Source organism: Nyctereutes procyonoides, unplaced genomic scaffold (assembly GCF_905146905.1).
Source record: "Nyctereutes procyonoides isolate TBG_1078 unplaced genomic scaffold, NYPRO_anot_genome, whole genome shotgun sequence".
Lineage (NCBI taxonomy): Eukaryota > Metazoa > Chordata > Mammalia > Carnivora > Canidae > Nyctereutes > Nyctereutes procyonoides.
This window is the reverse complement of record NW_026575133.1, coordinates 19863102-19891019: the sequence shown is the minus strand read 5'-3', so window position 1 is coordinate 19891019 and position 27918 is coordinate 19863102. Positions and strand designations below refer to the sequence as shown.

Genomic DNA, 27918 nt, shown 5'->3' with positions numbered 1-27918 from the left:
CAGCTCCATGCTGTGCGTGGAGCCTGCTTGACATTCTCTCTGTCTGCCCTATGCTCCTCCCCCACCCCCCTTAAAAAAAAAAAAAAGGATTTTCCTTCCACTTTCTCATACTTCATTATGTGTTGCTTAAGCACCAGGACAGGCAGTAGCAACCACAAACTGAGACATGGTTCTCCCAACTTAGATACCAGCCAGTCCTCCTGGCCCTTGCTCTGAGAGAAGGTGCCATGAGCCAATTTTAAATCATTGCTTTGAGTGTAAGGCCCTGGCTTTACCATGAGGCCATTAAGTTTCTCTATGGGTACTCTTCAAAAGGAAAAGTTCTCAATGTGCTTAGTGAAAACTTAGGGAATATATCAGAAATCTAAACCCAGCCAACTCTCCCACAGGTCAGTACCTAACAATTTTTATAATTTTGGAGGAAAACAAATGATAACTTTAAACAGAGAATCTAAATTCTATAAAGCAGTAGGACATTATTATATCTGTAGGTGTGTGAATAATTTTATTTCTAGTACTTTTCTGCTATAACCCTGATACTGGCTTACAAGAGAGGCACTTCATCCAGTCAGCCTATACGATGTATCATTTTTAGTCGCCTCTGAGATGCTGTTGCATAAATAATTGAGCAGTTAATTACCTTAAGACTATTTATGCACTTACTGATGGGTTTATTCATTTATACTGATTCTTTTTCCAAAAAGGATCTTAGGACGCCCACAAGCATGTAAGTAAAATAATAAAGATGAAAATTTAGAAAGAGGAGGGAATCAGGGAAAAGAATTAAGGGTAAGGAAGTCAAAAGAAGCCTTTGGCGGTTACAAAAACTGAAGTTCTCACACTTCTTCCTGCATGAGGCTGGCTACAAAAATGCATCTGTGCTTTCCGGCATGGATATGTCAGCCACAGGGGTCCTGGACTCTTACTAGGCCGTAGCCCCCCAAGTGGACAGGATTGCTGGTATACGGATGAAATTCCCATGGAAATGAGATGTCTGGAAGACACATCCCACAGGTATAATTTCAGGCAGAAATGCTACATATCAATTTATTCAACAGTGAAATCATAAAAAGAGTGCACTGGTTAGGGGCGTTTTATAGCAAAACCAATGTGAAGACACCCGTGGGCTCTGCGGGTCTCCTGCTGGCTGTGTGGCCCTAAGCCGGGCGTCCACGGTTCCATCCGGAAGACACTCATGCGTTGGCCGATGCCTCCATCACTTCAATGGGGAAGACAGGCTCCGGCAGCTCTGGCAGCTCTGGCAGCTCACCAGTCACGGGGGCCACGGCCTTGGATGCCTTGGTCCCCGTTTCCACTTCGTCATTCAAGGAAAAAAATGTGTGTCCTTCATTGCAACCTATTCAACAACAACAATAAAGTTTACTGTCGGATGCAGTGGTGCTGAGTTTGATGTTATTTGTTCCGGGAGGTAAAGGAGAGACCATCTTCATAAGTGCCCAGTGCCCAGGTATGTCCCCTGGCCACTAGGAAAGGTCCCGGGACTGCTTAGAACCAGGCCTGACTTTGCTCACATGTTACCTGTACGATACCTTGTTTTGCTCAGTCCACATGGTGCCCTTCTGGAACGTTTTTTATGCAGTGGACTTGGGGCAGAGGCTTAGCAGAGAAGGAGCAGAGGAAGATGATGAGCTAGAGGAGAGGCCAGTCCTCTACACAAGTACAAACCATTGCCAACTAACTGTTCCCGCGTAGACGACTGCAGAATTAGTTCCAGTCGGGTCCATGTGGGCAGTGACCGTGACAGCTCTCAGCTAATAGCTGAGCTTTTATGGGGTTTCCTTATTGTCTCAGTGAGGAGATGTGTTTTTCTGGTATTTGGTCTCCTTACCATGTATTGACCACTGTCAATAGGGTGTATTGACTGCAGGCCAATGACAGAGAAATTCACATTACAGGCACACCTCAGAGATAACCGCCGGTATGGTTCAAGACCACTGCGATAAAGAGAGTCACGTGAATTTTTTTTTTTTTTTGGTTTCTTAATGCATATAATAGTTCACACTATGCTGTAGTCACTGAAGTATGCAATAGCATTAGATCTAAAAAAACCCAATGTACGTACCTTAAATAAAGACACTTTATTGCTAAAAAATGCTAACCATCATCTGAGCTCTCAGCAAATCACTGATCACAGATTATCATAACAAATATAAGGATAATGAAAGTCTGAAATTTTGTGAGAATGACTAAAACACGACACAGAGACGAAGTGAGCAAACGCTCTTGGAAAAATGGCACCCAGAGACCTGCTTGACAGAGGGTTGCCACAAACCTCCATCCTGTAAAAAATGCAGTATCTGAGAAGTCCAGTAAAGCAAAGTACAATCATGAGGCAAGTCCAGGATGACCAGAGTTTGGGCCTGGCCCTGAAGCAAGGCCGGGGCCTCTAGTCACTATCTTTTCTGATGCCCAGGAGCGGCTGTTTCTCCTGTGCTGAAGTCTGGCTGGAAATGTGATGGGCCATTTAGGAACTTAAGGCTTCCACATGTCAAGATCACATTAAAAAAAAAAAAAAAAAAAAGAACAGGGCAGCCTGGGTGGCTCAGCAGTTTAGCGCCTGCCTTCAGCCCAGGGCCTGATCCTGGAGTTCCGGGATCGAGTCCCACGTCGGACTCCCTGCATGGAGCCTGCTTCTCCCTCTGCCTGTGTCTCTGCCTCTCTCTCTCTCTCTCTCTCTCTCTCTCTCTCTGTGTGTGTGTGTGTCTTGTGAATAAATAAATAAAATCTTAAAAAAAACCCAGGTAATACATAGGAACAATATGATTTTACCTATTTGAAAAAACAAGTCCTGTGTCACACACTAAACAACTAACTTTTGATTGCCCTTACATAACACAGAAAGAGCCTCTCAATTAAATTTTTAGGGTGTGTTTCAGGGTCATTACGTACGTTAAACATGACAAATTCCTAATTATGATTTCTATTGGCTTCTTTCTTCAATGCGTAGTATATTGAGGCCCAATACAGGACTACGTCCTTGCTGTCATATGCAATAACTGGTGTGCCCTACAGTACATTCTGTAATACATTTATCACTTAATAGATTTAATTTATACCATCCAAGAACATTTCATATTTTGTCAATACTCCCTAAATAACACATACTTTTTTCCCAGCGTATCAGTGGATTTATTCTATCCTAAAATGCAAAATATTTTTAGAATTCCAACGACAGTAACTCGGTGTCTTTAAATATCACTGTGTGCTGTGCACCTGCTTTTGGCCATCACAGTAACATGAAGCGTAAAAATGCCTATTTGGGGTGTTTCTCTCCATTTAGCCAGTACACAAGGTGCCTTCTATGCGTGCAAATTTGCAGAGGCTTAACTTCATAAATGACTGGTTTGTTTCTCTTGAGACCACAGCCTTTCCAGCGTATGACATTAAACTTAACATGCTGTCTCTGCTTGTCTTAAGTAAAAGGAGTTTGTAAGAATCATCAGGAAAACATCTGCCTTTAACTTCACGGGTTGTGCAGAGAGACCTCAACTATAATTTGGACCATAACAAAAGGTAGGCTTGGAGATTCCAATCAATTAATTCTATTGAAAAGCACCACGCAGCTTATTCATCAAGAAGCAGGGCGAGAGAGTTTTCAACATTCAGGTAAATAGATAATCCATTAAGAAAACAATGCACATTGTAGCAAATGCCACCCTAGTTTTGTCAGCACTTAGTTATAGTCTTTGGATCCCCCTGCCCTCCTGCCGAGGGCCTCCCATTCCCCTTCTTCCAATCTTTGTTCTCTTATTCATGGCTAAGTGAAAACAAAGCAAGAAAGCAGCACGTACCCAGTGTTCCATTCTGGACAAGCTCTTCCTCTATAGTAAAAAGGCGGTTGTACTTAGTCACCCGTTCGCCTCGAGAAAGACCTCCCAACTTGATAAACCGGACACCGAGTCCAATGGCCTTAGGGGGTGGGGGGTGGGGAGGACAAAACTGATTTTAAATGAGAAGTCACATATTTTGCTAAAATACTAATCGTTCTTTAGGGAGAAAGGGCACTGACCCTGTGTGCTGTTTGGGTTTTCTCTTACACCTTCGTATTTTATCTTTGCATGGGTAGGGTGGCCTGCCTACTGAGCGTGGCAAAAGGTAAAGAGCATGACTACACATCAGATGCTTTACTAGTCATGTGAGCATGCTGATTTTATCTAAGAACATTCTGGCCTTTCCCCCCCGCTTCATTTTAGGTGGTAAGATTGCAAGCGCTCACCCCAGCCATTTAAGTGTGCTCATCATTTTCCCAGGACTTCAATTTTTCTTCTTTCTAAAAGTTCAAAGATTAGCTCTTTGCAAAAGGTAGCTGTCTGGGAGGAAGCAAGTCTATTTCATAAAAGGTTACATGACTTTCTCCGCCAAGGACTGCTTTTCTCTGAAATACCAATTCTTGATAAAAGCAGTGTTTTGGCAATTCTGCAATTGACCAGCTTTCAGTACTTACCAAATCGACCAGGCTGTCATCAGACGACTCTCCTTCTGTACTTCCGAAGACGGTGATGTGCTGCTTACCTGTGAGCAGAGCAGTTCTTTTCAGGTTTAGATGGCATAGAAACAATGAGCTTAATTAAGCTCATATACATATATACATGTATATGTATGTGTATGTCTACATGTATGTGTGCATATATGTGTATATACGTGTGTGTAATATATGTAATATATGTGTAATATATAATGTATATCTGAGCCTCTGGAACCAAAATTTAAAATTTGCCAGAAATTTATAACTTTCTTGTGAAGAGTCAGTGATTTGACCACCTGAGAATTCTGACCTAACCATTTGTATTTTTATTACCCTTTCCAGTAGCTCAGATGCTAAATACTACATGAATGCCCCATTTGATCAAATTTAAGGTAACCGTAAATTGTAAGATAGACCTTTATGACCACGAAAGGGGGAAAGTGCTCAAATTAGATTGACATACTTCTAAGACCACAACTGTTAAAATAGGATTCCATTTTATCCATGTTCCGTGTAGAAAAGTGTGCATCTTTGAGACAAAATACACACTAAGGGCAAGGGCACCACCTGGGGAGTTAATATGCCCTGTTGGATTTCACAATTCATCGTGTAAAATTTTATTCAAAGGAATCTGTTGTTCTGAATGTTAACTTATTAGAAGAGCACTGCTGATGGCACTTACTCCAGATTTGAAGATCTCAGAAGCCCTTGAAATTTGCCAGGCTGCAAAGAATGCAAGCCAAGGTTCTTCCTCTAGAGACTGTTTTAGAGGCAGAGCTATAGTAGCAATCCAAAGTGAATGACAATGCTGGCTGAGGGGTAGGCCCAGGGGAAAGGCCAGGGCTGGGCCTCCCATCTACCACCTACAGGACAGTCCTGCCTTGTTCCTAGACTGGCCGCCCACAGGACAAGGGACTATGGGCATTCGATTCCATTCTCTGACACCAGCCCAGGCCCCCCAGGCTGCCAGCATGGCTCTGAGTCCTACTCCAGGTCTTAGACAAGCCTTCTGCCTGATTCCCGAGACCCATTCATGTTTCAGGCGCTGTGTGTAAATGAACAAGACTCCTGTGAACTCATGCGAGTTTATAGTCTAGTGGGGGATACCAGATATTAAATAATCATACAAGTAATTATGGCCAATAAGGAAAAAGTATAGGATGCCATGAGGAAGGTCGAGAGCAACCAGGGAGGGGTTGGGAAAGCCAGAAAAGTCATATATATCTGAAAAGATTTCCTTTTAAGGAAAGACCTGAAGAATCAGGAGTAGTTAACCTGGTAAATGGTACCAGGCAAAGCATGTTCAAAGATCTCAAGGTGGTAAAGAGTTTGAAACTTGGGAGGAATTTTTAAAACAACATTGTGGGTTGTGGGGGGGAATCACTGTCATGTGTTGTGAAGCTGATGGGGCGCTGTCCTTAGCCACACCTGTGTGGCAGCTTCACTCAAGGGGCGGCCTCCTGAACTGGCACTGTTGTTGGAATGCTGTGAAGTCAGTCGGTAAGCTAGCTGCAGGTTGTCTTCCAGCACCAAAACTCTCTCAGATGGTTGGAAAATTTTTAAATCTTTTTTTCAAGATTAATGCCATGCTTTTTACTAACTGATAAACTGCATATTTTTGGCTCCTTGTATAACCAAGTTAAGTTTGTTATGAGTCTTACAGACCTATACTTTTACTCACTGTCAAGAAGACTGGTTACTTCCACCAAGTCAGACACCGTCGTTTGATTGGTGTGTTTTATGATCACCCCACTGGATTTGGGGGTGCTGTTGTTGCCACCCTCTAGAAGCTGAGAAATGCTTTTGGATGCAGCTCCTGCGATGATGTAACACCTGGAACCAAGAGTATTATAGATGCTCTCCCACTGTTCAGAATCCTAGACAAATAGTTAAGAATTGATCATTATCGTTAGGGCATGATCACAAAACAACAGGAATCTTCTAGCACCTAATCAGAGTTATGTACCTTACTGAGATCCACAAAACCGTTTCTGTTGTATCTGTGGCTGAATGATGCCTGAACCACAGCCCCACAAATTAACCAAATTCATGGAACAGAAACTTCAAGTGCTTAAATTTGAGCTTAAAGATCTGGTGAATCAAATGTTTAACACACATTAAATGCTCCACGTTGATTCTCAAGTCCTTCAAAACCGAGCTGTTCCTACCCACTGTATTGTCCATGACACTACTAATGACTGGCTGGCCAGAACATGTCACTGTTATTTCTGGTGAACAGAGAACAGGAGGAGATGTGTCTGCAAGGGCTCTAGGCCCTCATTCTCAACACTGTTGTGTTTTTTTTGTTTGTTTGTTTGTTTGTTTTTGGTGAGACCATCACATGAAACAAAATGCTATTTTTTAACTGATGATCTACAAAGTCTGCCAAGCCGCTGTCCCACTAGAACACACTAAGCACGGGCACCTTACCACATTCACACCAGCTGAGGTCAGCCCAGGACAAGCCCTGGAAGATGGGGCTGGCAGGATGAAGAGCTCAGTGATGGCTCCGTGAGTGCTGGGATGTGGCATGGGGTGGGGGGGCTGGGACCCTGAGCAGGATGCTGCTCTCTTCTTGTGCCCCAAATTTAAATCCATGCATTATCTCAGAGGGGGGATCTGTTAAGTATATCGAATGGTTCTCCAATACACGACATCAAGAATTTAAGTTTTGGAGTTTCAGAGCATTAAGGACAATGATGGCCTTCTGTTGCACATGAGCAACCCTCATCAGATGCAGTAGCTGGAATGGATCGAAACACCTCTCCATCTGAAACCTTTGCAAAAATACGGCTTTGTGACTGATGCATGTGTGGTAAGTGGATCTGGGTTATAAACATTTAGCCCAGCTGATGTCCTGTTTCGGGGAGCATTTAATGCTGGTATGTGATGGGCCAGTTGAAGCAGCAGCTGCAGGGCGAGTGCCCCTCCAGAGCTTGGGAATAGCTCCCCTCAACCTGCACACAGGCACACTCCCATGCGCTTGTGCTTCAGCTGCGTGTGTGCTTGGTGTGTGCAGAAGGAAGGCACCTCCACCCCAACCCAAATTGCAGTATTTCGAGTGATCAACCCAAAAGAATGAGACCTTTGCTCTCTGTGCTTAAAAAATTCAAGTTCAATCCCGTTACCTCCTTCCTGAAAGGATCAATTAAGGCGATAATTGAAGGGAACTTGTTGATCAGATCCACATACAGGTCAAGCATCTCAGCTGTGTTTTTGTGTATTCCCGTCATTACTTCATACTTTCCTTTATTCTGGTAAGTGTAAAGACAATAGAAAAGATAAATGATGAATTCCTCGAATGCTAAAGGTGGGATTCCCATTTGTGTTTATTCATTGCACATAAAAGATTGTAAACATTCCTTTCAGGCCATATTCCCATGAGAAATCTGTGTGCTTTAGTTTAAATAACTGTTAAATATTAGCCTGGGGAAATCAAGTCATCATTCCTTTTCATATTCCATGGAACTCCACCCACTGACTTCAGATGAAGACTTCTGCACAAAAGACCAAGTACACAGTAGGAGGGGAATAATTTCTTCGGTCTGTGACATGGTGCCAGCTACCTGGATGCTTGGGTCGACAGGTGATGACATAAATTTATAAAACAGGAGAGCAGTGCACAGCTTCCCACTCACCAGATCCCACCATCTTTCAACTCACAGTAAACAAATAGCTTGTCTCCTCTACTGTGAATATCCTAAAATTTGAAAGCAGGGTGAGACTTTTCATATATAAACAGCCACTATGAAATGTCAAGTGACCCATGTGAAGGCATCTCCTTCTCAGGTAGCAGGCAAACTCTAGTAGTAGCCATATGGTCCTGAAAATATAGAGTTCTAGTTCGATTCCATTCATTCGAAGTCTGGAAAGCCCCGGAGTCCTCAAGAATGGAAGTAAACAGGGTAATGGATCTAGTGTAGTGTCTCTGCAAAACATATTTTTGATTTCCAAGTCTGTGTACCTGGGTTATTCAGGTACCAGGAAGGAGGCAGGATGGAACAGAATGGTTTACTAACGCCTTCCTGCTATGGCTGTTAATGGATGGATTCCATTGGAATTAAGTAGCTTCCAAAGAAGTCCATGCTTGAAAGGATTTTATACTTTTTTTCAGATTAAAAAGCAGCCAGAACTTTTTGTTTCTTGACTGCAAAACCTTGAAAATCCTATCTTGTCAGTAAAGAAATGCTAATGACCTTGAATTAACATTGTAAGAATTATTTGATATTAACCTAATACATTTTACTGCATATAAGCAAAAAAATACCCATTCTAGCTAGCACTGGCAGTCAGTATATTCATAGTTCTCGGTATACGTTGCTGATGAAAACATGCAATTATTTTTTGTAATAGTATGCCTAGGAACCAATCATTATGTGGAGAATAGGAAATTACATTAAACATGCCTTCATGCGCTTAGTATCTTTGGAAAAGTTAAAAGGACTTAGAAGTCAGCTGAAACTTAGGGTTCTTATATGCTGTTCAAGTTTTCCTTTGAAGTTAAAAAGAATTGCAAATTAAAGCAGAATTCTCTTTGGTCACATCCCCTGAATTTGAAATTAATGACCAAGTCACCACAAATGTATGTCAACATGCTGAACATTTCATACAACACAGACCTAGCATTTGTGTGTTTGAAAAAGGGAAGTATGTGTAGAAGACAGATAGGTCTTATCCGTTTCCCTCACATACCAGTTTGCCAAGTTGAAAGGTGAACTGCTGGTGTGAAAAGGTGAACTCCTTACCACGAGGAAGTGAAGACTGCAGCTTTTTAAAAATGAACCTGTTTTCCATTCTTTTTAAAATAATTGCCCCCACGTGGTGTGGTCTCTGAGTGAAGATTCATCGCTAAAGCCCTATCCTCCTAACCCAGGCTGTGGATAACACTGTGGATGGGCTTAATTGGATAAAAATATATTCTCCATAAATGTCAATAACTTGGAAATATTTTTAAAGATTTTATTTATTCATGAGGGACACAGAATGAGAAGCAGAGACATAGGCAGAGGGAGAAGCAGGCTCCCCGATGAGGGACTCGGTCCCAGGACCCTGGGATCACGACCTGAGCCAAAGGCAGACATTCAACCACTGAGCCACCAGGTGCCCTGGAAATATTTTTATATTTAAAAAGTGAGTCACAGCAGAAACCCTGAGAACCACTTCTCCAGAAGGGCTTACCAAGTTATACTTACAATAGGTCCATTTTCCATGCTTGACAAATTCAGCATCTACCAACCAAATGAGTGAACTCAGGAGAACATACCGGTTTGTTATTTTTCAATAGCTCTCGTAATTGCAATGTAAGCAACCCACTTTAGTAATTTTTGTTACTGAATTTCTATATGTAATTATTTTGACATTTTCCGCTAATTTAAAAAATTATATGGTTATGTTTTTCTCTGGTCATTAGCTAACTTGGCTTTCTCGACTCCATTTATATTTGGAACCTGCACACAATATTAATAAAAGCAGTAGGATCTGTTTGGAAAATATTCAGATAGGCTCTTCTTTTGAGTTCTAATTTTAAAATAATGGGACCCAACAAGAAGTGAGTGTTCTGGAGCAGAAACTTACGTAATCCATCAGCTCATGTGCAGCACAGTTGATGGCTAGATGCAGGTTTGTCCCCATGTCCAGCCCCAGGTTCGCACAGATGCCTTGTATCAGGAGCAGTGGCTGCTCTATGGTGTCATAATTAATGGTTAAACAGCCAAGATGGGACATCTTGCCAGTGATGGGCTGCTATAGGACCAAAAGCAAATGATGCATATAAATATAGAGCAGTAAGGTTCCTGGAGCTTTCTGGTTATAAACTAGGCACCAGAATAACTAGACATAGCTCTCTAAACACGTGGGCCTCTGAGTCTCCATTAACCTATGGCCAGGTGTCACTCATCTCTGCATGACATTTGGGCATATGATTGCCCAAAGAGTCTGGAGTAATTTTCATACCCCCAAGATTTGAGGCTTGACCTGGGAACATGCTTTTCTCTCTTTGGTGTGCCTATGTAATCTGTTTATCAACTCTGACCGCAAGCTGACCTGAGCCACAGCCACCAGGTTGGTGAATCTCCAGGCTCTCCTTGTAAACATCTGTCTGGCCTGTCCCTAACTCTGTCCTCCTCCACCCACTTCCAGATCTGCTCTTACCTGTGTCCCATTTTCCCTTTGAATATAAGTCTTAACATAGAACCCTCCTTCAGGAAAAGGTTTTATTTGAAAAAGGATAGAAGATCTCTGCCCACCTGATGCAGCCCTGTGGATGGCTTTCAGTGGAAGGTTTGGGACTCAAAGCAGCCCAGGGAAAGGCAGCCTCGTGTTTCTGTTGCAAGGTCAGCCCCGATGTGCCCTCCTCCTAAATTGCCGCTATGCAATTATAGCACAGTTGAAGCGGTATCGGTGATTCTGAAGGGTGTTGCGTGTGTGCGTGTTGCACGCCAAACTCGAGGGCAAACGTGAACCTAGGTATCAATATCCCATTTCTCTGATGATAGCACGAGTTAATTATAAGAACCATCTAACGATTTTAATGTCAGGGAGAGGAACCTTTTATTTGGCAAAGGAAAAGCTGGGGCAATTGCTGTATGTCAACTGAGGAGTTTTGTTAGTCTTCTGAATACTAAAAAAGTATCACTTAGAGCTTATCAAATGCCAGCTACTATCCTAAGCACTTAACATAAATACATTTTACTCCTTCAACCCCATGAAGCAGATAATATTATTATCCCACTTTACAGACAGGTAAGTAACTTGGAACAGATTTTAATCCAGGAAACTTAGCTCTAGAGTTCATGCTTCTTAACTGCGTATGGCCACCTCTCTAGAATCTACCATCTAACCTGTTTCTAACAGAAAAAAAAAAAAAAAGTAGTAAAGCTGATCATGGGGAGGGCAGATCTGGGTTAGAGTTTCTCAGACCACGCAGGACAACCTGCCGGAGTAGGGAAAGGTGCTGATACTTGGTTGCTTGTTCATCATGCCCTGGCTCTCTTGTGAGGTCTAATGTTAGGGTGTCGTGCTCATCCCAACAGATAAAACTATCAAGTACTTAACTTTCTGGTGTATTTTTTTTTCACACATTTCTTTTTTCTCTCCCAATTGTGAGGAGGAATTTAATGTTTCACCTTTACTAGCCCCATCACCACTTGCATTATCTCAGGGTTCTTACGGGTTATTCCAACCATACTGTTGAATGTTCGGGCATATGAGAGGTGTATCTGTCAGCACACCCACAGTCACCAAAGCCATTGCCCAATCAGGCTGAGATGGCTTCCTCAGGCTCTTTGCAGCCACGCTGACCAATTTTGACGAGAACTGTTTGTCTGACGCTACTGACAAAATCTTGAGCTCCAGTAATGGTACGTCTGAAACGGTGCTTCAGTGCCTTTTCAGACCCAGTGAAAGAAATGGCTATCATTTTGTGCCTTTTCTTTCTCTCTTACTTGGTAGGAGTCAGATTAAAATCGAAAACATTCTATATGCCTTTCAGTTAGTTATCAGAGATAACTGCTAACTTCCCCAACGCTTCACCTATCGAGTTTCAAATATAATCTCTTCTATGGGATACACAATTGCTTCTCCACACACTCTGGGATGTCAGCGGGAGAGACAAGTGCTGGCCCGGCAGCCTGTGGCCAGAGAGGAGCAGCAGAATGAGAGTCCAGCTCTGGGGTTGTCCTGTTTAGTGCTTTTGCAGGAGCATCACTTGGTAGTTTCCATGTGTGTTAGCCTGGGTCCTGGCGCATAGTGACCAGGAGAGGAACGGGGCAGGGCGTATGTAAACGAATTGTGTCCTACTGAAGTGTGGTAAAGAAATGCATAAACTTACTTGACCTCTTTTGCTTCCATTATGCCCTTTTCTGGTCTCTGTTTTTGGAGGAGGGGTCTGTGGGACAGAAGATAAGAGAGAAATCACTTGCAGTTTTCAGACCTGTCTCTGGTAGCAAGTAGAGCTTCAGGGCGTGTGGCCCGTCCACTACTCTGGGGCTGGACCAGGGACACTGGGAATCACAGACAGACACACACACACACACACACACACACACACACACAGGCAGGGACCATACCATCCCCTCTGGTTTTGAAAAACTCCAAACTTTGAAACATCTCAGTTTCAGGTACCTGTTCCCTTTAGTTCATCCTTACATTCTGCTTCCAATCACACACATGAAGTGTGTATATTCATGCATTTATACTTGCATAAATAAAGTATTATTCACTCATATGAGGTGCCCTCCTTGCCCTTAAGGAGCAACACCACTGTGGGATTTGCTTTGAGATTGTTTTGAACATTGTTAAGGTCCACACACTCTCTCTGCAGGGTGGATTTGACTTTTGGAAACAGCCGAAGGTCATCAAATCTGATGAAGCTGGTATGTGTCATGTCATTTAAGATGAAAAGCAAAGCTAGTTCCCAAAGATTATTGGGCATTTTCAATACCCATAGTTTGGGGTGTTGTCAGCATTCTGGAGCAAGCATGCAGCCCTTTAAGGATACATTTTAATACCCAGCATTACTAGCTCTGTAAATTGGGGCATGTTTGGCAAGAGTCAGCATGGCTCACACCAGCGTATATGCAAATACAGTTATCCTGCTTCTTTTCACTAGGGGGACAGCTGAACTGTCTATCCCCTGGTAAAAGTACCACGCTCAGGAAGCCAATCAATGTGCAAGGCAGGAGACATAACTGTGGTGAACAAGATAAACACAGGCACAAGCAGTGACTCATCCATACAGCTGACTGTCATCACCCTGCCTCTGGGGCTTCCCCGCAAGGGCTGCCTGGCCAAAGGCTCCCCATTTGCCCAACACCAGGATTCTAAACAGGCATCAGAGTCTGTGGCTTAATCATTACACTAAACTGCCTTGCACATTCTAAAGGATGTGCAAATCCTTTCTTTGAAAATCCTAAGGGATGATCTTAGTATAGAGCCAGACTGATGAGATTAAGTGCCATTAGAAACTGGATCCATGGCCAATGAGGGAATGTATAATCTTGGCTTGTATGAGAAACCCAAGGCAAATGAATACATTTTACATATAAATAACAACAATATTGAGATAATTTCATAATGAACTATAAAAATTTGTATGCTAGAAGGTGTCAGTAACAGCAATCAGATCCCAGAGATTCTCTTTACGTACCATTTCGATTGTTTTGTTAATATGTTTCTGAATTTCCAGAAGCATCTCCACACCCTGTAAGTATAATAACCATGATCTTCCACAACTGTAGTCCAGAAACTTTAAATATAAAAATTTTTTTTAAGATTTACTTATTCATGAGACACACACACACACACACAGAGGCAGAGACATAGGCAGAGGGAGAAGCAGGCTCCATGCAGGGAGCCCGATGTGGGACTCCATCCCGGGTCTCCAGGACCACGCCTTGAGTCAAAGGCAGATGCTCAACTACTGAGCCACCCAGGAATCCCATAAATATAAAAACTTGACAGCACACACTGGCTATTTCTAACTGAATATTTGTAGGGTCTCTGATAAGGCCTCCTGGTTAGTAGATTAGATGTGGTCTACAAAATCAGAAGATTAAATGTTAATCTTCAGCCCTCAAGTTGTATTTTGTTGAATATGAATGAGGTTCTTCTCACTATCCTTTCTTCATTGTTCAGAACTGACTGGGTCAATCAGTTGGATCAGGTCAGCTTCATTCTCTCTCATAGTGTCTTGGCCAACCTTTTTGCAATGTATGTCACAGGTCACCAAGGGATTCTGTGTGACAGTGTGTTTGAACCAGTATGAAGCCACTGTCACTTAAAAATAGAAAAGTATACCCCAATGATTGTGGGATCTGCACTCAAAGACAAAGAATGGCATGCCAACTGCTCTGGTACCCAAATAGCACAACAGATACTACGTGCAGGGAAGATCCTGGTGCTAGAGTCTGAACGTGATCTGACACATGGTGAGCCAGCTATGAATTTCTACTATTTTACAGTTGATCCATCATGAGGTAATAGTTATTCTTTTTAAAAAAATAATTCTTTATCACGAAGAAATTCTCTTGAGATTTTTTTTTTTTTTAAAGGGATCCCTGGGTGGCGCAGCGGTTTGGCGCCTGCCTTTGGCCCAGGGCGCGATCCTGGAGACCCGGGATCGAATCCCACGTCGGGCTCCCGGTGCATGGAGCCTGCTTCTCCCTCTGCCTGTGTCTCTGCCTCTCTCTCTCTCTGTATGACTATCATAAATTAAAAAAAAATTTAAATAATGATGCTCACTAGCTTAGATAAAAAGTATCACTCTATGTATTTTACCAGAGGGGATGGAACTTCCTGGACTTCCTGCTGAAAACATCCACTGTAGAACATGAACGTTAGTTCTTCCTAATGCCCAACTGGTAGAACATTTCATGAAGGTTTAAAGAGGCACATTGACTCGTCAGGTCACCGAGGAACAGTTTGGACGCTAGCACACCACTAGGTATAACGATGCAGCTTAGGATTCCTTCTATCTATAAGCAGGTGCTGAACCTCTCTTTTTGTGCCAGGCAGCCTGTTCCGCCCCGGAGCTCTTAGCCAACAGAACTGGCTGCTAGGAAGGAGCCAGCTTCCTCTTGCTGCTGCCACAGCGCCTCGGCCAGTAAATAGAGATGCTTCAACTCCCCCACATAACAATCTGCCAGCACTACCAAGGCCTGCCAAGTTACTCAGGCAGGGCTCCTTGGTGTCCTCGGTGCTGAAAGCCAGAGATCGGAGGCGGTTTAAATGTGACCCCTTATGCCTGACGTCTTGCTTTCTCTCCACTTCTCTGATTTACTAAAATATATATTGTTTTCATTTTATATTTAATTCTCTCTCCCTTGGTATCATAAGCCTTGGGGCCCTACACTAAATACTCATAGGTGATGGAATGTGGTAGCTTTTTTTGTTTTGTTTTTGTTTTCTGTTTTGAGAAAAAGTAGGTGAGATAATAGAAGGTACTTGTTTAGCTGTTAACCCGGGATGCGGTATACACATCAATTCTTTCATTAAATTCAGCTTGCCCGGCGATGCCTTCCCACAGCTGACCAGAGACACCATTAGCAAAGGTACAGTGAGCTTTGCAGGCTGCTCCTGGAAGATGGAAAAACAGGGAGAAACCAGAAACACGGTTCATTGGTATTGAGATACTCATGGGGCCTTGGAACAGAATTCAACGGGCACTGACCTGCTGCTTCAGTAATGCGATATTTAAGTAGAGGGGGTTATTGCCCAGGATGGCACTGGTTTTGGCCACAGCTAGTGATACGGCCCCTATGGCCATGCTGCCACTGAGTACGGGTTCAGCAGGTTCTGGAGGCAGAATAGGTTTCTCTGTGACAGTATCATTCCTCCCTAGGAAGGAAAAAGTGATAAGGGATTCCTTCTGAGGACTTTTGACTATGATAAAACTCTATGTTATAATGCTTTGGTTACAGATGTGAGGGCCCAGCATAAAGAAAGGGGGGAAACTGAAGCTGGGTAGATCAGGCTCTCCACCTCAACCCCTAAGAAGCAGCTTGTGTGCTTTCACTTACTACTCCCTAATGTTCATCATCCACAGCCATGGATTTTGCCACTCTTAAGAAATTTTCGGACAATGAATATTAACTCCTTTGACAATTATATAGGGCAGGTACTGTTATCCACACCCGCATGTAAGTAACCACGGGCTTAGGTCAAAGACTTGCCCAATATCCAACAGAAAGTGAAAGAAGACCTGGACAGTCTTTGAATTCCAAGTCCTTTGTTTCTACAGTCACCATAGCTCCTGCATATCCAGCTTTCTGTTGAACACGTCTCGTGTGTGTATATCTAACTAGCTACCTTGCTGGCCAACCCCGAACAGATGCCTTGTTGTATTAGAAATGGCTTCCAGATGCAGCCATCAATCCTCAGCCTCACCTGTCTTCCACTCTCATTTGCTGCCAACCACCCAGCCTGCTTAGGTGCCACGCCATCCATGGTAAATCTCGAGTGCCCCTCTGGTCCCTCCCCCAGCTGCTGGCCTGGGTCTGGTACGTAAGATAAGTGGAAGAAAGTATGTAAGTGTGTAACAAATAGCAAAGGTTTAGCAAATTACTGTCCCCTCCTACTTCATCCCTTATGTTCCAAGTTCCATCAATCAACAGCAACCACCAAATGAATGCCCATTGCTGATCTCGACCTGTAATTCAGCAGTGGCCATCCCCCATCCATAGAGATTGGTCTTATATGATTCTTTTGCCTGGGGAGACTTCCTTTCCCTCTCTGGCCTCAGATCTCTCCTAGATCTGAATCTAGGAAATAAGAAACCATGTCTCCATGGTCTCTTTGATCCCCTTGTGGTTCTGGTGCTTTCTTATTCAAGGGAATTGGGGGTTTACTTTATGTTTTGGCATCATGGTAGGTATTGGTGGTACTAAAGTGAATGAGACATGATTCATGTCCTCAAGGAATATGTTGGAAGGACATGAAACTATTTACAATACTAGCAGCAGCTCCAGAATTAACATACCAAAGGGGCTGATGTTCACAACATGTTGGAAAGCATGGAACGAAGGGCCATGATAACTTTGAAGATTTGCTTTAAAATAGCAAAGTGAAAAAATAAATAAATAAAATAAAATAAAATAAAATAGCAAAGTGATCCAAAGAAAACTTTTTTTTTTTTAAGATCTTATTTATTTGAGAGAGAGACAGTGAATGAGAAAAAGAGCATGAACAGAGGAAGAAGCAGACTCTATGCTGAGCGGGGAGCCTGATGCAGGGCTTGATCCCAGGACGCTGAGATCATGACTGGAGCAGAAGGAGGGTGCTTAACTGACTGATCCAATTACGTACCCCAAGAATACTATCATTAATATGTTATTAATAGGACTGACAAAATGTTGTTTATGCACATCAAAGGATATCGCTAATCTTTAAAATATGGAGTGACTTTGGATGAGCTAATGAATATTTTGGGGGGGGCAGTTAAAGGTCCCCCAGGCCACTTTTTTCCCTGTCCCCAGCACTGCCATGGTTCCATGACTTTGCCTGGTGAATGTTCACCTCTGGGTAAAAGATATCTTTTTCTTACAAACAAAAGGAAGGGTGGGAGAGGGTAAAATCCTGCCTTCCCCGACATGGCAGTGTTAAGCAAGGAAGCAGCATGGAGGATGGATGGTACCTGGGGGGAGCCTGACCTAGGTCTGCAACAAAAAGACACTAACTGGAAAGGCAGTCGGCCTCTCAGCCTTTCTTCCTCACACACTAGTTATCAAAGGTTCTGCAAGATGAGCCACTGACCTTGCTTTTGTCCTTTTTTTTTTGCTGGAGGTTGGGGAGGAGGAGGTGGTGGTGGCAGAGGTAAAGGGATGGGCGCTGTTGGGTCTTCCAGGCTCTTTTCCAATTCTCTCCTCTCTTTATCTTCCTGTACTTTATTCTCAAAGAATGTCCTTTGTGGCAAGAAAATATGGCTTTACAATGAATATCACTGGTAATTTTGGCCAGTTTGAGTGCTGACCTCCATTCAATATGTTTCAACAATTAACTCTGCTTTTTGGCTACTTAAAAACAAATCAGCTTTACTTTCCAAGGCCTCAAAAATAATGATGCTGTTGCAAAACTGTGTTCAACAGCTGAAATTAATTTTGGCCTGGAAATAAATGTTTAAAGATTTTAGGTGTTTTTTTTTTATTTGAGCCTATTTGTTTATATATTTAAAGTAAAATTTGAAGACCTAATTTGATTAATAGCTATTGGATTTTCTTTTTGAATAAATGACCATCAAAAGAAAAATGAGTCAAGAATAGAAAAACAGTGAAATATATAGTATAATGGGCAGGAACTCATTTTCGTTTTTTGGTGGGGAGAACTTAAAATGAATAGTTAAAAAAAAAAAAAAAACTTTTGGGAAGTCCCAAAAGGTACACACAAAAATAAACTCAAAATGGATGAAAGACCTAAATGTGAGACAGGAATCTATCAAAATCCTAGAGGAGAACACAGGCAGCAACCTCTGTGACCTTGGCTGCAGCAACTTCTTGCTAGACATGTCTCCAAAGGCAAGGGAAACAAAGGCAAAAATGAACTACTGGGACTTCACTAAGATAAAGAGCTTCTGCACAGCAAATGAAACAGTCAACAAGACTAAAAGGCAGCCTATGGAATGGGAGAAGATATTTGCAAATGAGTTATCAGATAAAGGGCTAGTATCCAAAATCTATAAAGAACTTATTAAACTTTCCTTTCTCCTCACATATATTTCTCACACTCCCCTTTTTTTTTTTTTTCTATCCCACTCCCCCCCTCACCCAACTTCACCCTCCACTTTTATTAATCCATTTTCTTTTTCTTTTATATTTTTATTCCCATTTATCTTTCTTTTTTTTCCACCCCATTACCTTGCCCCATTTCTCACCCCCTTCCCTATAACAACTTACATAATTACCCCCTCCCCCCCCCCAACACCCCCCAACCAAACACCACCACCCCCACCCCCTACAACAACTTTCCGTACGCCCCCCTGCCCCACTCCATACCAACCCACTCTGGACCAAACAGCCTCATGGCCAACAGACACATGAAAAAATGCTCAACATCACTCCGTATCAGAGAAATATAAATCAAAATCACAACGAGATACCACTTCACACTGGGCACAATGGCTAAAATGAATACTTCAGGAAACCTCAGATGTTGGGGAGGATGTGGAGAAAGGGAATCCTCTTACACTGTTGGTGAGAGTGCAAACTGGAGCAGCCACCCGAGAAAACAGTATGGAGGTTTCTCAAAAAGTCAAAAATAGAACTACCCTATGACCCAGCAATTGCACTACTTAGTGTTTATCCAAATGATACAAACATAGTGATTTTAAAGGGCACCTACACACCAGTGTTTATAGCAGCAATGTCCACAATAGCCAAAATATGGAGAGAGCCCCGTTGTCCATTGACAGATGAATGGATAAAGAAGATGCGACATATATGTATATGTTTATATACATGTATCATATATATGTATATATGAATATTACTTAGCCATCAAAAGGAATGAAATCTTGCCATTTGCAATGACATGGATGGAACTAGAGGATATTATGCTAAGCAAAAGTCAGTCAGAGAAAGACAAGTACCATGTGATTTCACCCATGTGGAATTTAAGAAACAAAACAGATGAACATGGGGGGAAAGGAAGGAAAAAATAAAAAAAGATGAAAATAGGGAGGCAAATCATAAGAGAGTCTTAACTTTAGAAAACAAACTGAAGGTTGATGGAGGGGAGGTAGGTGGGGAATGGAGTAATTGGGTGATGGGTGTTAAGGAGGGCACTTGATGTAATGACCACTGGGTGTTATATGCACCTGATGAATCACTAAATTCTATCCCTGAAACTAATAGTATATTTTAACTAAATTGATTAAATTTAAAAAATAAAGGATGTAATCCAGCAAGTCCAGAAAGAGGAAGATATAAGATAGAAGAAGCAGGACAATAAAGCATCTGTATAGTAGGCTAGAGGGGAACCAGTCCAGATGGGAGGTTTGGGGAAGAAAAAATCCAGGAGAAATGGAATGCCTTAGAACAGAAGGTCTGAGAAAAACTACCTTGGGGAATAAAATGGGCAATATGGTCACAGCAGATGAGAAGAAAAAACTCAAACGAAACCAAAAACAATTGAAAAAATGTTTTTACAAAGGTTATGATACAAGTCTGAAGCAAACTGAAATGTGATGAAGCTTTGAGAGAGAATCCAGTTGACCTTCGTTTGGCCAAGGGGCTTGTGGCATCGGACCTGCACAAGAGCAACAGGAGTGCTACTCTTACTTGGTTGGGGACTGAACAATATTTACTCAGCCCTAGCAAACACTTCCTTGCTTTTCTTTTTTTTTTCTTTTTAAAAGATTTTTATTCATTCATTCATTCATTCATTCATTCATTCATCCCTGAAAGACACAGAGAGAGAGGCAGAGGCATAGGCAGAGGGAGAAGCAGGCTCCCTGCAGGGAGCCCGATGCAGGAGTCCATCCCGGAACCCCGGGATCATGACCTAAGCCAAATGCAGACTCTGAACCACTGAGCCACCCCGGCATCCCATTATTTAAAAAATTTTCCTGTGTGAGGTGACGTGAGGCCCTTTGGCCTCTTTCCATGCTTAAGATTCAGTAAAAGTTTCAGTAGAAAGTTTCTCAGGAAAAGCATTAAGAATCCAGATGATGACCTTCCTGTGTCCCCACCGCATACACCACTTTTGAGGGTTTTATACTCTCACGTAGACACAGCGGATGATGCTTATAGTCAATCCTCCAACCACAACAGGCTCCCATGCTTTGCCCACAGATTGACTCTAATATGTGAAAACCAAGAAAGTGGGACAAAGAAAAATAAGGAAATTTAAAAAAAAATTTAAATAACCATATTTTAAAAATAAGATCTTCAGATGAGAAATGGCATTCTGTGCTAAGTTCCACTGCTTCAGCATGTGCTTCTTACCCAACTTCCTGACTGTACCCTCTAGGTAGGACAGACCTGTTTTGTTAGCAGGTGAAATAAAAAGTAAAGAGATAGTATTTGTACTGGACACTTCTGTTTGCAAGTGGAAGATTTACCTGAGCACCTGGTCCACCTCAGCCTGGTGGGAGGGCACCATGCCCCAAAGCTCCTCTGTGATGGTTCCGTTGACCCACTGCACAGCGGTGCTGACGGCCGCCAACCTTTCCACTTGCTCCGCCTCGGCCAGCTCGGGTGAAACGTTCTCATGGACTTCAAAGTGTGTGGAGATCACCACCGAACATATGTTCTGAAAATAACATAAACGGGTCCTACATTTTCCCTCCCTCTTGCAGAAAGGAAGAAATTAAACGTATCCAGCTTTTAATGTGCATGATATTTTATCACCAGTTTCAAAGGGAAAATGAGAATATATAATTTTCTTTGAGATATTTTTATAACTGTTGAAACTGTATGGAACCCAACTTCAGGGGAACATTTAAAATTAATACCTTATTAAAGTACACTTATAAAAATCTTACTCTGAACTTCATTTTTTTTATCACTACCTCTCCAATAAATAGCTAAAAGGATACAGATTTAATCATAATTATTTGCTTCCCAGGGACTGTAGCAAAATTATTTCTAACAAATATGCAGCAATTAAAATGACTTGTTATAATTATGAAAGCAAATTTTCTTTACATAGATCAGCATACATATCTATAAATCTATGTCAATCTATATATAAATGTGTGTGAATCTATAAACATACCTATAGATTTATAGACCTCATCACATTAATGATGTCAGAGTTTTGAAACTATTTTTGTCCCATTTCTCCGTCTTGGATCATCTTCAAGCCAGCATGCCATGTCTGTACCAATGTTACACTTAAACCTAATGAACCCATAATGCTTGTGTGGTTCATGCTTTATGTACGTGTGTATGTATATATTTCACAAATGCTGAATTTCAAAACATTAATTTTCTACAATTTAGACAATAAATGCAATGGAGTCAGGACACAGTGAAGAACACATTTAAGCTGCTTCGTACCTTGGGAAAATTTTGAATGGTGCAGAATATTTCCACTTGTAGGGTTGGAAGCCCCAGTCCATCCAATACATTTTTCCCCACTACTTTGCATATGGTGGGCGGCTTTGCAAGTTTAGCAAAGCAGTTTGCCTTCAACACACACAGAAAAACAAAAATTAAAATACCATGACTAATTTATCCTTAAAATTTACTCTACCTTCTTCTAAACTTCTTCCTAGTGTCCTCCTGCAGGGTGTGGGGGGTGGTGCAGCTAGGCTAGCAGCAGCTTGGTGGGAACTGCCCTGCCTTCACACGCTGCTGAGATTTGGATTAACCTGATGGCAGGGTCTCTAGTACACAGAGCAATTTCTTTTCTCTTGAACTCTCAGCAAAAGCTCACATACATTTTTTTATTATAATTATAAAACATGACTTTATTTACAAGCAAAATGAAACAGTATTTGAACAAACTTTGTTTTTTAAAAAAATTCTTTTATTCTCATAGTTACTTTAAAATCAGTGTTAAACGACAAAAACCCACAATATAATTTGAGAAGTCAAATCAATGTCTCCATTTTACAGAACAGTATCTAACAAAATATAAAACTTAAAAGCATCTAAAACACATACAGGTTTTTTTTTTTTTAAAAAAAAGAACAGATCATTGTATTGGCCACTGTTTTAAGTGCTTTACCCATGTTATTTATACCTTATAACAACCCTATGGAATCAGTGTTATTTTTAAAATCTCTACTCTACAAATGAGGAAACTGAGTATAGAGAAATTGAATCTTTTGCCCAAGATTGCAAAATAACCGGCTGAGCTGTGATTCACATCTAGGCAGGTTGACTCCAGAATTCATGCTGATCGCTATCCTTTGATGAGGGAAAGGGAGAAGGACATACCTTCAAATTCATAGCATTTTAGGAAGAAAAATTAGCATGAGGAATGTGGTTATACTCCCTATTTTTATCAGGAATATGAGGCCCACACTAACTCTGGCTATTCCAGAAGCAGATAATCTTCCATCTGCCACGCTGTCTTCCATTTCTGTTTTGGTGATGGTGCCTCAGAGTGAAAAATGTAGTACATGTGAATTTAAGGGAGGAGAAAAAAACAACAAAAAACTCAGGATTAGAGGCTTAGCCATATTAACTTACCCTGAAACAAAGGCCTTTGTTTTATTTAGATGATTCCAGCTACCCAAAGGAGGAGCATAGTTGTTTGCAAATTATTACTTAGTTTCTCTGAAGAGACTCCTACTTGGAAGGAAACTGTCCATCAAACATGACACTTTTTGGAAGGTTATCACATACATTTCTTAGAGACCCCTTGTCACTTTTTAGGAGGCCCTAATCCATCCTATTATTCAAGATACAAAAGTCAGCTGGTCTCTAGAACGCTGTAATGCAAACTTCAGAAACCTTCTGGGGTCCAGTTTTTTCCCTCCCCACAAGGCATCTGATATTTAAATGGTGAAGGCTTCTGCAGAGGCCGTATTTCACCAGAGGTTCACATACAGAACATTTTCAAAGAGGGTTGTCGGAACCTTAGTAATAGCAGTTTCATTGATGTGGGAAAGCCGAAGCCACTTGGAAGTGATCCAAGAAAGGGATGGAAGAGAATGAAGTGGAGGCAGAAAGCCACTCAAAAAACCTGAGTAAAAAGATACAAGATGGTGTGCCACACAGGGGAGCAGGAACTAGGGGGGGGGGGGGGTGAAGGCACACTCTCCTCGACCTCTTTATCACCAGACTGTATTTGGCTCTTTATTTGCATTCGTTGCAGACCAGGCCTCTGATCTAGCAGTTCAAAATCCAATGACCTCAACATACATAACAGGTCACCTACTACCCATCAGCAACGTGTCAGCTCACAGGTGTTGCCCCAGAACAACTAAAGCAAAAGTCAATTTTCAAGCCATCCATCTATGTATATATATTAAGTATATAAATATTTAAAGATTTCATTTATTTATTTTAGAGTGTGGGCAGCAGGAGAGGCAGAGGGAGAAGGGAAGCAGACTCCCTGCTGAGCGTGGAGCCCCCAGACAGGGCTCTACGCCAGCACCCTGAGATCATGACCCTGAAACCAAAAGTCAGAAGCTCAACCACTGAGCCACCCAGGCACCCCAAACCATCCATATATTTTAAGGATGATGGTTTGTATGTTACAGAGTAAGTGCCTCAATGAATTTAGATAGAGTCAGGAGAGAAAAATATTATCTAGCTTACATGTTGTGCATTATAGTGAATTTGATGCAACTAGCAATGAGGATCCACAATGTACAATATTATGTTAGGCGGAGAAAGGAGCTAACATTTTTAAGTATTTAATATGTGCCTTGAAGGAGGGTCTGTCTTGTTTGTCACTGTATCACACACTACAGTGCCTGCCTTTAGGATTCCATAAATTAAATCATGTATAAACTAATAGGTGTCAGACACATCCCAGGGATCTTTGTATACGTCGTGTCGTAAAACTCTCAAAACAACTCTGTAAGGTAAATCCTATTATCTCCATCCCACAGATAAGCAAACTGAGTTCCAGAAAAATTGTACAAAGTAAAATAACCAATGTTTTCATTATTCACTACTTGGTAACAGACTACCCCAAAATTTAGTGACTGGAGACATTTACTCACTCATGATTCTACAATCATGTACAATGTATGGGCTTATCTGGGTTATTCTTTTGGCTTGTCTTGTCTGAGATCTCCTATTCAGACTCAGTGATCTGGAGGCATGACTGGATCCAGAGTATCCAGGATGATTTAACTCATGTGTCTCAACCAGGATGGTTAGAACATCCTTGGGGCTGGCTGGGCATGTCTTTCTCACAGGATTTCCTGGAGGTACTCCATATGCCAGAGCCTCTCTACTTGATCTCTTTCTCCAGTAGGGTAATTGGACTTCCTGGCAGCATGGTGACTGGCTTTCAGGAGGGAGTGTCCCAATAGTACCAGCCTCAATATGGCAGCACTTACCATGCCTTTGTCTGCACATGCTTGGCAAGGTGCTCTTGATCAAAGCAAGTCCCGAGGCCCAGTTCCAAGCCAGTGTGGGAGGGATTTACATAAGATAGTCACAGTGGGGCAACATCAATATAATAGTCTGCTATTGCTACTAAGTGGCAGGGATGACAATCAAATCAGATCTGCGGACTCCCAATCCCAAACTCTTTCAACTAAGCTCTATGATGAGGGACTAAATAGTATTGCAATTGCCCCCAAGGGTCTTCCTCATTACTTAATTCCTCTAGTATGTAACAGAAGTAGAGAAGCGGCATTTGAGCTGAATGGTGGAGAATATGTATTTCACCAGGCAGACCAGGGGGAGAAGCCCAGAGCAGCTATGTTGGGTGGAGGAATAGGATAAGCCAAGGGGAGGGAAGTGAGGAACTGAGGTTTCTGAGCAAATGAGTGATGGTCAGATTTAGGATTAGGAATGCTGCTCTGGCAGCACGATTTGGGCTAGACTCAACAGAGGGAGAGACCAGATGAAAATATGGATGGCCAAAACCAGGGCAGCGACAAAATGAAAAGGACATTGTCTCCTTGCCAGTCCAATTCCTGAACATCCTTCAAAGTCCAAGCCAAAACTTTCTCAGACACTACAGCCTACAAGGATCTTTCCTCATTCCTGAATTCCTTGACAGGCCTATCAGTCTGGCACACAATCATTTATCACCTTATCAACAGTTAAGTACTCCAGTTAGTTTCTGTATCAGTGGCTTTTGTCCCTAACCAAGGTATAAGCTCCCAGAGAGCTGTACAAACCAAAGTCCTGGCTGCCTAGTAGACTGGAAAGGACATCACACTGAGGAAAGTTTCCAGTCTTAACTTTTGCACTAAGTAGCTGCGAGACAAGGGCTTGTGGTCTTTGTGAAACGAGGAAGTTAGACTAGTTGACTTTCAAGAATTCCTCCTGCAAGAGACAGTGGAAAGAGAATGGAATTCAGAGTCGTGTTCATTCCTCTGTGCCACAAATAAGTGCTTGAGTGTCCACCAGGTACCATGCAATGTGCTAGGTACTAGGGACACAGACCTGGTTTGACTCGTCACTGTCATTCACTGTGTCCCTTGGGAAAACCATCTAAATTCACTGGGCCACAGTTTCCTTATTTGTAAAATGAAAATCATAATCTTTACCTCTCAGTGGTCCTAATAATTAAGCGAAATGATATAGGGCAGCCTGGGTGGCTCAGCAGTTTAGTGCCTGCCTTCAGCCCAGGGCCTGACCCTGGAGATTCCGGGATCGGGTCCCATGTCGGGCTCCCTGCATGGAGCCTGCTTCTCCCTCCGCCTGTGTCTCTATCCCCCTCTCTCTGTGTGTCTCTCATGCATAAATTAATAAAATCTTTAAAAAAAAAAGTGAAATGACATAAATCATATAGCACTGCGAGCTCATCCCTCCTCACTTCGCCCCAACCTTCAGCTAGGCCACGACTGAGTAAAATAAACCTTCAGGGAGCATCCTCCCTATCCACTGCCTCAACAGCACGTGGTTTTGAATCTTGTACACACATTGCGCTTCTTTACTGCGTTTACACACTCTGCTGTCATATCGCCTCACCTGACTGCGAGCTCCTACCAGTCCCAACCGCGCTGCCTCCCAGAAGGAAGGCGCTGGCTTAGTGCTTCACGGATCTGGGAATAACACGCTTGCTCAAGCCTCGGGGCTTAGGGCTGTTTAGGTACCTGATCTTGCGCTGGGCACGCGGACCAGGCAGGTGTTAGGGAAAAGCCCCTGCTGTCTACGTTGCTCGCAAGCCTAGGCAGGGGCTCATCGTGTGCAGGAAATGACTTAGGAACACTCGAGGGCAGTCAGTCCAGGCGAAGCGGGCAAGACCGACGGGGATTTGGAGTTTGGGTGCAGCTGGTCGGGTGGGGCTGGGCATCCAGGAGCAGAAGGGCGCGCACTGCCAGGAGAGCGCAGGCTTGGAAGTGGGACTTGGGAGCAAGGAGCGCAGGCTGGGCACGAGGCCCCGGGGAAGGCTGAGCCAAGCTGCAGCAAACGCCAGGGCGCTCCTCCGCGGGCGAGCGGGGGCCGCAGCAGGCGGGCAGCTGAGCTACGCGGTGTTAAGATCTGCGTTTAAAAAACACCTGGCAACGCACCGGGCGGGCCGACGCAGAGGTGGCGAGGAAGCCTGCCCGCCCCGAGCCCAGACCGCCCCCGTCCTCCGGCCGCTTGCACTTTCTCGCTCGGGATCCCTGCCACCCCGGCTCCGCGCACCGCTCGGCTCCGAAGCCCGCGGGGGCGGCGCGCGTGCGCATCTCTGCGGCGCAGGCGCGTGGCGTTGCCGCAGCGCGAGGCGGGGGGAGGGGGAGAGGGGCTGGAGGGAAGCGTGTTTGTCCCAGGTCCCTACCAGGTGCCCGTAGACGTCGGCAGGCTGGAGGTAGAAGGTGGAGTTGAGCAGCTCTTCCAGCCTGCGCGGGACGTCGTTCTCCCGGTAGTACTCCATCGCCTGCTGCTTCAGCTTCTGCAGCTCCCTAGCGGTCCCAAAGCTACGGCCGCCGCCGCCTTCTCCCATGGTAGGAGATTTAAGGCTACAGCGGGGGTTAGCCTGGGGGCCTGCGAGCGTCCTGCCCGTCGCTAGGCAACGCAACGAGATCCCCGACCCCAGCTCTCGCGAGGTTTCCAGCCGGGTCTCTGGCTGCGGCGGGAGCTGCGCTCTGCTCCCCCCCGCCCTCCTGCCTCCCCGCCGGGAGGGGCTGGGCCCGGGGCTCGGGTTCCCTTGCCCCCCTCCCCCCCCGACGCTCTTGCTCTGCTGGCTTCGTCTTTCACCACTTTCCCCCACAATTTCCCCGATGGGGGTCACGCTCTCAGGAAATGCATTCAGCGGAAGCGTGGGAGCCTTAGCCCCTGCCTGCAGGGGGAGACCCGAGCCTCGGGCGGCGCGTCGTGGTGCCCCCGCCCCGGGCCATCGTGCCCTCCCCGCGCCCCCTCCCCGCGCCCCCTCCC

At 43.5% G+C, this 27918-nt stretch overlaps 1 protein-coding gene across 1 annotated transcript; it reads right to left on the bottom strand.

Moving 5' to 3' along the window:
• Nucleotides 1-181: 181 nt before the first annotated feature.
• On the bottom strand, nt 182-27487 carry ENO4 (enolase 4). Its single transcript, XM_055300412.1, has 14 exons — nt 27323-27487; nt 21976-22104; nt 21036-21226; nt 17735-17883; nt 15654-15820; nt 15428-15559; nt 13632-13685; nt 12315-12371; nt 10061-10228; nt 7615-7740; nt 6168-6363; nt 4466-4533; nt 3813-3930; nt 182-1357 (listed from the first exon to the last, which is right to left on the bottom strand). Exons 1-14 carry the CDS (start codon nt 27485-27487, stop codon nt 1194-1196), a joined length of 1884 nt encoding a protein of 627 aa, XP_055156387.1. The 3' UTR covers nt 182-1193.
• Nucleotides 27488-27918: the final 431 nt, after the last annotated feature.